Below are 9,843 nucleotides of genomic sequence, written 5' to 3' on the forward strand. Positions count from 1 at the left end.
ATATATATATATATATATATATCAGGGACATTCCTGTTGGAGTTTTTGATACTGTTTCATGGTTGAGTAGACCCATCTATGGTTTTTTGGTAGACCCCCAAAAGCAGTTAGGAGGCAAAGACACAAAAGGGATAGAAAACAAGAAAAAGGATCAGTGCATTGGACAGTGGAGACCTTTATAGCATGAGGATAAGCCTGATCACAGGAAATAAGCAGAGTTAAAAACAGCATGGAATGCTTTAAGGCCAATTACTTTTTACTGAGTAAGTGCACATATTCTAGGATTCGCCTGAAAAGAAGGGCCATCATTCAAGGTTTCCTAAAGTGGATTCCACCATGGTTCCTGGTGGCTTCTTGGGGCTAAGAAAAGGGCCACTAACAATGAAGAAGAGAAAGTTTTAAAGATGGCTACTTGAAGAAGGCAATATACTCATCTAGGGCAACATTTCTCCAGCTTAAAAAAAAAAAGTACGTGTTCCTTTCATGTTAAGAAATTTTAAATGACCAACAAATATTGGTAAGTTTAGAATATGCTTCTTCCATTTACACCTCACCCTGGAAAGGATCTGTAGGAGGAATTATCTGTAAGAAGAATGAGGGACAAAACGCTGGCTTTGGGGTAGAGGTGAAGAATATAAGCAGTCTTTTGCAGAATGACAGACCTGAACTGCAGAAGCTGGCAGTGCCTTTAGGAATTAATTCATGCTGGAACTGGGGGAAGAAAGTCAGTGGGACATCTTTATCGCTGTCTGTGTCCATACTGGACCACTCAGCACAGCCTGGGAACAAACCGCTGGGATAGTCTCTACCTTCTGAGTGGATGAATTTCTAGGGACAAGTGCCATAAGGAAAAGGCTGCACAACAGAAAATACATATTTATTATAAAGTAATGTTTGTTTCATGATGAGAATAGAAAAATAACACTATGAGCTACTAAAAAAGTTCTGGAGCTCAGTCTCTGAAGAATGGATAAGAGGCCTTTGCATCACTCGGAGCACACCATCCTGGGGCTCTCCGTGCTCATACGTGACAGGTGTGGCACAGCATGTGGCTCAGGTCCTGCCGGAAGCCCAAGGAGCCTGCATGGTCCACACAAGATGATCTGGCCACGATGATCAAAGAGAACTTGAGGTCAGCAGGGAATTGGTTCTGAGAAGGGCCAGGAAGGGGACAGCCTTGCCCCTCCCTATACTGAAGTATAGAAGAGTCTCTTAGGCTGATGGTCCTGTTTAGAAGATGGTGCCCAGAGGCCTTATGCTCAGTTTGTCGCCCAAATGTCTGTGCTGAGGAAAAGCTGCAACTTTTCCCAGGACAACTTGACCCACCATTTCTCACTGGTGTGGCCAAAGTACCAGAAGTGTGTGTGGTCTCAGCCCATGAGGGCTGCTGGCTGAAATTTTTGTACTTCAAATCCTGTCCATACTGATGGCAGAAAAAAAGAAAGAAAGAAAATGTTAAAAGACCAGTAAACAAGAGCAGCTGGCCTGAACTGTTCTACATTCCAAGCCTCCTGGCCCCAAAGAACAAGAATATCTTCTCTAAGTGGGTAACTGTCTACCCTAAATGGGAAAGGCAGTCCCACAGACACCCTTTTCCCCCTTAAAAGTCCTCCAGACCCCTCAGTCTTCAGAAGAACAATGACTCCCTCCGTGGGATGGGATGGGAACCCAACCCTCAGGTGACAGAATATGGTCCCTCAGCAGCAATACCTGGAGAAAGCAGCCAGGGCGAGCACCTCAAGCAGCAGCTCTGAGCCACAGAAGAAGAGCAAGATGCCGTTCATGATGGCTTCCAGGCGGAGCACGTAGGTCTGCAGCAGTAGGTAATAGGAGGCCATCATGGCAGATGGGAAGGTCAAGGCCACACTAATAGCAAGTGGCATCTTTCGCTGGCAGAGGTTTCCCTTTGTACCTGTCAGACACAGCCCATGGAATCACCTCCAAGTGGCCTGCTTTCCCCAGCCTCAGAAGAAAGGTGGGTGAGATGTGATGGACTGGCAAGGCAGAGAAAATGTTTCTGAATGGGGACGTGCCGATTTACTAATGGGGTCCCACTATGCTAAAAATGAGAGGCTTTGTGGAGTTTAGGATTGGAGTCATTCACTCCAAAGATTCTGCTTCCAGTCTGACTCCCACTCAAAAGACAATGGGATCTTTATTTTGGGGAGGGGTGGGTGGGTTCAATTATAAAAATAATATATAATCACTGAAAACTTTTCAACCAATATATAGAAAATATAGAAACTGAAAGACCTATGTTCAACCCCTGGATATAACTATTAAATGTATATCGTTTCAGATGTTTTAATGTGTATACTCACATATTACTATTTATTATAAAAATGGAATCATACTCTAATACTGTTTTGCAACTTACTTTTTCCCATTTGACGTAAGTTAGACATCTTTCCACATATAACTACCCTATTGTTTTTTGGGGGTTTTTTTTAGCTGAGTCATCCTGCCACCTGTTGGCTGCTCAGCTCGGGAATCGAACTGGCGACCCTGTTACTCAGAGCTTGCATTCTTCAGCGAGCTCTTAACCAACTGAGCCACTCAGCCAGCCCTACCCTATTGTTTTTTAATGGCTATGAACAATTTCAATATTCAATTAATATTCAATTAATCCTGTATTGATACACCTTTGCATTGTCTCTAATGTTTCAGTGTTATGAAATATGTGCAAATAAACATCCTCACATAGATATCTTTGCATAACTGCGGATTTCTTTTTTTTTTTTCCAACCTGTTTTAGAAGTAAAATTGTTAAGTCTAAGAATACAAATTTTACCAGGTAAAACTATTAGCAAAAAGGATGTACTAATTTATATTCCCAAAGAGTCTGGGAATATAAATACCCACAAGAGTGTGGGACTATAAAGATCTGTTCCTCATGCCCATTCTCATACTAGGTATTGGAAATATTTTTAATCTGATGGATGAAAATGTTCCCTTATTGTTTCAGTTTACTTTTTATTAGTGAGTTTGGGTATTTTGTCATGTTTATTGGTCCTCTGTAATTATTCTTATGTGAATTGCCTATTAGTGTCCTTTACACATTTTTTAAATTAGGTTGTCTTTTCCTTAGTGATTTATGTGAGCCTGCGCTGTCCTTTGTCATATGTGTTGCAAGTATTATTTTTTTTTCTGTTTAAGTTTTAACACTGTTTTCTGAGATGAGATATTCTAACTTGTGAGAGATTTGCTCTGTATTTCTGGAGATACTCGTATATAAGTAAAATTTGTCCTAAACAAATCCTTGTCTGGAGGGCACCTTAGTGCTGATCTGTGCAGGCATATACTGCTGCCCTGGACATGGAATTACAACTGAACCTATTCTGCCAAGTAAACCAGAGAGAGAAATCAGGCGCTCTTGTAGTAATTATGTAACTGGAAAGGAATTATCTAATATCTCATGCTACTGCCCGTGTCTAGCCCTACAGAGCAACAGACAGGTAAATCTTGACCCAAAATATAAAGCAGTTGGAAACTTCAGAAAGGGAGTAATGGGATATGCCACCAGATCCAATCTCTTATTGTGAGCCTAGGTTATGTACTTTCTCTTGTTAATCAAGTTACAGATACCAGCTCATCTCATAAGAAATAGAAATATTCTCTGGACAACACTCACCAAGAAATAGTCGAATTACTTCAATTCCAAGATACAGGAGGAGCATCACCACATCCAGAACTAGATTGGCTGTTGGATATGGTAGCAGGAGACCTGCCAAAACAAAAGCAAGAGTTTGCAAATAACCTATAACAGCACCCACAAGAACGCCCACACACACGGGACTAAAGAAGACAAGAGTCTTATCAGCTTTCCATGAGCTGGTTAGTAAGACGTGGGCAGGATCTGTTAACCTGCTGCAGTATATGTTCACTCAGAGTGCAACTATGTCAGCGGCAGGCTCATTATTATGGGGTTTTACTCCTAACTCCAAAAGTTTGTGGGGACTCCACTCTCCAAAATGATCAGATGTACATGGGTACACAGGCAGAATGATTCTGAGGGTCACCAATGGGCTTAAAGTAGAGTTCACAAAAAGAGGTGACAGGAGAGTCACAATGGAGAAGCCCACATTTCCCAAACTCAAGAAATTCTTGCTGAGTGGCTTCCTACTGAATCCCAAAGGAAGCCATCTGATGAGGAGACTTCTACCTTGTAGTGAAGAGGAGCTGCAGAAAAGAATGAAAAAGAAGAAGGCTCTTGCTGGGAGCTGCCTCTGGGCTGAAGTGAGGAAGGGATGGGGGTAAGGGTAGTCAAAACCCAGGTCTTACCTTTATATAGAAATATGAAGAGCTCCAACAGGAAATAGGTAGCATAATACCACCCGTTCAGAAAGAAGAGGATTTCCAGGGGAGTGGAGGACAAACGTTTACCTGAAAAGATGAGCACAGAGAACAGCAATGGGCGGGAGGGCAGTTCAATCTCTGTTCTTTGAATGGTTCTCTGTCTAACTTGGAGGAAACACGAGGTCGCAGCCAGTGGGATGGGGCACTTGTGGTTGCTGATAGTGTGTGTGTGTGTGTGTGTGTGTGTGTAGGATGTGGCCAGGGCTTCCTTCAATCCTCTTCTTTCCCCAGAATCACCATCAAACGATTCTTTCTGCGTCGGAAGTCAAAGTCAAAGCCCCTCCTAAGATCTAACCCCGTCACTATTTGGGAAGAGAAATTGGGGCTCCGAGACCAGCACTGGCTTCTTCGAGGTTACACAGCAAATTCGTCTTTGAGCCAGTCTAGCACAGGCGCAGCCAAAGGTCCCCTCCAGACCTTCAGACACTCAGGGCAGGTGGGGCAGCGAAAGTGAGATGTGGTGTCCCGCTTTGGACAAGTGAGATGTGGTGTCCCTAACACCCGAGAATGGTGGGTTTAGGTCGAGCTCTGGGAGAGAGGGGAGAAGGAGGACTGAAGGGATCGGGACCAGCGACTCACACACCTCCGGAATCTCACCTCGCGGCGCCATCTTCAGTCCCCATGGAAACTGCATACGCGGCTACAGCCACTCCCGGAGCAACGAGGTGCTGCCGGAAGCGGAGGACAGAGCGGCTTCGGCTTCTGGCCCCTCTGCCCGCCCGCGGCACTCTATGGTTAACGGGGGTCGGGGCCGTATCGGTGCAGTCCAAGCGTGCGCAAGAGAGGAAGCGGGCTGCAAACGACCTTCGTTTGGATTTTGGCTCACGGAGGCTTGGGGAGAACGGTTGCCATCGCCCACAGGACCCCGGGGCAAGGGAGACTCTCGGACTCCCCTACCTCCAGGTTACAATGCATTGGCCGAAGTGGCCAGGTGTGGCAGTGTGACCACAAGATTGGCAAATAGGCCCTAGCCACCACGATTCTCTTCTGACAACGGTCTGAAATGAGAAACAGTGTGCGCGACAGTGTTCTGCAAGTGCAGCGTGGGGTTTAGGGGTCATTTGTCTTATCAGGCCGTCTTTTCGGGGGTTTAGGGTTTTTTGTGCGTCCGTGTTAGGTAGGTAGAAGGCACCAAATCAGAAGGTGTGAAGATGAAACGTGATCAACACGTGACCTATAACATGCTGGAGGAGTTGAGAGGACAAAGTACTCCGGGATGGAATTGAGAGAACTTTACAGGACTTTCCAGGAGATGGTCTGTAAACTGGGCTTTGAAGCCTGAATATGATTTAGAGCAATAAACGTGTTATTGCCTGCAGGGGAGTAGATGAAAACCAGGTTTTGAGTGGACTTGGGCTGTCTTGAATGTTAGGGCCATTGTCAGTCAGAGTAGGACAGGAAACAGATGGCACACTCAAACCAAATCATTTGAGTGGAGTGACGAACCTTTAAGGACGGTGCTGTGTACTCCTAGCTAGTTGGGGTGGAGGTGGGGTAGCACTTGTTACTTCTAGGCATAAACGGGAAAGAGCAGAAGCAATTCCCTGAACCTGGAGAGAGTAATTTATATGTGTCCTCTCATTTGGGGGAAGGGTGATAACGTCACTTTTAAGAAGGATGGATAGATATATCTTGTTGGTAGGAATTTAACTGCTAGAGAAGTTCAAATATGTGTAGAACGGTGCGTAGGAAAACTGAATAGCCAAAAAGATGGACTCTGGTACCTATTTTTTGCCTCTTAGCTCCACATTCACCCTTCAGTACTTGTTCGGCCATAATGGACAGAACTGGAAGCATGTCTCCCTCACCATGAGGACGATGGCAAGCTTTGTCAGTAGAGGGCACTGGAGGGACACGGAAGGAAAGGATTTGAGAGCACTGGTTTGCTTTTTCTTGCTCCAGCACCATGATCTATCAGTGGTGCATGGGGACATGGGGGACATCAGGCGTTGCTGTGCTCCAGCTGCATGCCAAGAGCAGACACTCCCTCGGCAGCCTTGCAGACCTGGACCACTTTGCTGTGGCGCTGCTGTCATGGATACCGCATACTCCAGGTCTTGCACCTGTGACAACTCCCTAACTCTGTGCCCCTGCCCCCTCAGCCTTGTTTACCTATGCCTGGACATTTTTTCCCAAAGCCCTCCAGGCATGGGCACCGTGTACCCACAGCAGTGCCCCAGCTCCCTCCGAGTGTCTGCTCATCAACCTTGGCTGTTCTCCCCAGAGGGCTGATTCCCAAAGCCCTCCATGCCCTGTGTGGACATCACGCACTCCAGGCCTCATGCACACGGGGCACTCCAACTCTCTTGATGCCCCTGCCCGCAAGTCTTGGCTCACCTGTACCCTGGTGAATCTTAATGTGGGGAGTGTGTGCTCTTGGCCTAGTGCCTGCAGGTGATGTCTCTACACTCTGTGCACCTGCCCACCAGCCTCAGTTTGCCTGCATCCTGGAGGGTTGTTTCTTGACCTGGCAACTGTCTGGCCTGGGCAGACCAGGAAACTTGTCCACCACCCAGCCGGCTACAGTGAGGCCTGAACCCCAGCCTTGGCGGTAGTGGAACCTGCCAAGTGTGTCCTTCCTCAGGTACTCTCCCTCAGCCCTCATACCTTTTTAGAACTCTCTTTACATCTTGTAATTACTCTCATAATAATTTAATGATTCTTTGTATTAAACTTGCCATGTTTAAACTAGACTGAACCACCTAGTTATCTTATTGCTACTGATTTCTCAATTCTGTTGTCAAAGAACATACTCTTGATCCTTTTACATTTATTTAAATTTATTTTTACGTTTGGTGAGAACTGTTTTATGGCCCAGCATGTAGTAGATATGGGTCAATATTATGTGTACTTGAAAAAAATATTCGCATTCTACATTCATATGTATTATAAAGAAATTAATAGGGAAAAAGGAAAAAGTTAAAAATAGTCTTTATATTTACCCAGATACCATTTCTGATGTGCTCCATTCCTGTCTGAGGATGAGTTTCCATCTGTTATCATTTCCTTTCAAGCCAAAGAATTCCTTTAGCATTTCTTATAGTGCAGGATTGTTGGCAACTAATTTTAGTTTTTCTTTTATCTGTCATGTCTTTATTTCAACTTCATTCTTGAAGTATATTTTTGGTGAATATAGAATTCTGAGTTGTCCTTTTTCTTTTAGCATTTTACAGGTGTTGTTATACTCCCTTACGGCCTTTGTTTTCTGGTGAGAAATCAGCTGTTAATTGCTGTCCCTCTGTGTGGTGTGTTGTTTTTCTCTTGCTGCTTTCAAGATCTGCTTTTCATCTTCAGCTTTCAATAATTTGATTCTGATGTGCCTATGCGTGGTCTTTCTTTGTTTATCAAGGTGGGTTTGTGGCGTATCTTAAATCTGTAAATTTCTGTCTTTCATCAAATTTGTGGCTATTATTTCTTCAAACATTTTTTTCTGCCCTATTTCCTCTGTTTGCCTCCTAGGACTCCAATTACATGTATGTTAGACTGATATTATTTAACTAGTCATGAGACTTTTTAAAAATCTTCTTTCCTTCTGTTCTCTAGCTTGGGTAATTTCTGTTGGTCCATCTTCTAGTTCATTGACTCATTCTATTATCTCCTCTTTAGCTGGTACATCCACCCACCCATTTACAATTGTTCAGTTATTGTAGTTTTTATTTCTGGGATTTCTGTTTTTCAAAAATCCTTTGTTTCTACGCTGAGGCTGCCTACCTTTTTATTCACTGAGAATATATTTTCATTGCTGCTGTAATATCCTGTCTGTTAATACCAATCTCAAGATCATCTCAGTGTCAGTGCCAGTTTTGAATGTTAATTTGCGGAGACTCTGGTTTCCATTATTTGTCTCCAAAGAGTGATGGTTCTTTCATTTTATAAGGCAGATAGCTTGGCTGGATACACACCACAAACCGCTTATTGGATGGCAGCTCCAATCTGAGTTTAGATCTTCTCTTTAGCTGAGTTACTGAGGCTAAATTGCACGTATGGTCCAGAGCTTGGGCAGAGATGTGGGCACACAGACTGGGGATCCCGCCCTCTCTGGCTCTTTCCCTTCTGAGATTCCCAGCTTCCTCTCCAGCAACATGAGTTGTCCTGATGTAGTGCTCTGATCCTGTGATTTCCCACCAGCATAGCCTACATACCACGTTGCCTGCTACCAAACTAGAAACAACAAAAATGGGGAACTTTGCATGATTCTTGTTGAGTGTGGGCTTCCATCAAACTTTTGCTTCCCTTCATTCTCCAGTGTCTTCAAGTAGTTGTGTTTTTGTATTATGTCCATATTTTACAGTGGTTATTTGTGGAGGGCTCATTTCCATAAGATGTTACTCAGCCATTATTAGAAATTCCTAGGTATATTTTAAATATTTTATCTAACTCCTGCATATTTCCTTCTAGTTCTTGAGCACATCAGTCATACTTTAAATTCCTTCTCTGCTTTCTCCAATATTTGGGTCACCTGTTTCTATTTTTTTACTTTTACTCTTGTTTTAAATAATATGGATCTATCTCTTGACTTGCTAGTGATTTTTATTAGATTCAGAAATTGTGGATAAGAAGTCACAGTGTTTCTAGATGTTTTTTCTTCCACTCTTTCCTCTGATAGACAGACAGAATGGAGTCTGAACCCCTTAATCCACTAGGGGACTAGATGGTTTGAAGTTGCACTGATGTTGTCGGAGAGTGGGCCCTTCTCGGCGCAAAGTCCAGGTCCTTGGCAACTCGAGCAAAGAATTGAATGAGATACTGGAGTATTATTTGAAGAGATAGTACATTTCAAAGAGTTTGGAGCGAGCCACGGTCAAAGGCGAGGCTCAAAAGGCTCAAAAAAGGGAAGAAGGGGTTCAAAAAGGGAAGACGCGGTCAAAAAGAGCAGGGCGGACTTCCCAGGACATAGAGTTTTGATCCCTTCTCTAGAATGGGCTGTTCCCTTCTGGGCGTGGGACCACTTGATTGGCACCTGTGATTGACAAGAGGCACTGTGCAGGTGCGAGTGACTCTGATCTAGTTGGGTATTTTGTGCCCTTTTGTTTTCCCACAGGGGTAGGTAATTACAATACAAAGGGGAGTTTTGGGTGTAGAGGGAAGGTCCCCTTGGTGGTCGCACTCTGTGGGAAGTGCAGGAATGCAGAGACCCAATGCCTGCCTCTAACTGCCTGCCTAGTTTTCCCCTTGAGAGACGTGATCCCATAAAATCTCTATGGGAAGCTGAGGGACAGGTCTTTCCTTCTGTATCTGCTTCCTGCTGGGGCGTAGAGCTGTCCCTGCCTATTGGGGGATTCATGGAACTCTCACCCTAGCTGATCTCAGATGAGAGGAAGGGGTCTTGAGATCCGCCTGGAAGAGCATGTTGGCTTCTTTGGTTGTGACTGGCAATCTTGTTGGGGTATCCTCTGTATCCCCGAGGCCCCTGAATGAGGAAAAATAGATTTTTTAAAGGTTTTTTATTGGGGAATTGGGGGGATGAGAACAGCGCTGGGGAATTGG

The 9,843-nt window shown here is 44.4% G+C and overlaps 1 protein-coding gene across 3 annotated transcripts; it reads right to left on the bottom strand.

Annotated features, from left to right (window-relative positions):
* Window positions 1–856: 856 nt before the first annotated feature.
* TMEM216 (transmembrane protein 216) lies at window positions 857–7,015 on the bottom strand. 3 transcript variants are annotated; one of them, XM_019656011.1, is made up of 6 exons: window positions 4,940–5,031; window positions 4,282–4,383; window positions 4,163–4,179; window positions 3,632–3,724; window positions 1,711–1,912; window positions 857–1,423 (listed from the first exon to the last, which is right to left on the bottom strand). In XM_019656011.1, the coding sequence occupies exons 4-6, from the start codon at window positions 3,675–3,677 to the stop codon at window positions 1,408–1,410; spliced, it is 264 nt and encodes an 87-aa protein (XP_019511556.1). In that variant the 5' UTR covers window positions 3,678–3,724; window positions 4,163–4,179; window positions 4,282–4,383; window positions 4,940–5,031; the 3' UTR covers window positions 857–1,407. The 3 variants fall into 3 exon arrangements, with proteins under 3 accessions (XP_019511556.1, XP_019511554.1, XP_019511555.1); XM_019656009.1 differs by lacking the exon at window positions 4,163–4,179 and having other exon boundaries at window positions 4,954–7,015; XM_019656010.1 differs by lacking the exon at window positions 4,163–4,179 and having other exon boundaries at window positions 4,940–7,008.
* Window positions 7,016–9,843: the final 2,828 nt, after the last annotated feature.

This window comes from Hipposideros armiger, unplaced genomic scaffold (assembly GCF_001890085.2).
Source record: "Hipposideros armiger isolate ML-2016 unplaced genomic scaffold, ASM189008v1 scaffold_253, whole genome shotgun sequence".
Taxonomy (NCBI): Eukaryota; Metazoa; Chordata; class Mammalia; order Chiroptera; family Hipposideridae; genus Hipposideros; species Hipposideros armiger.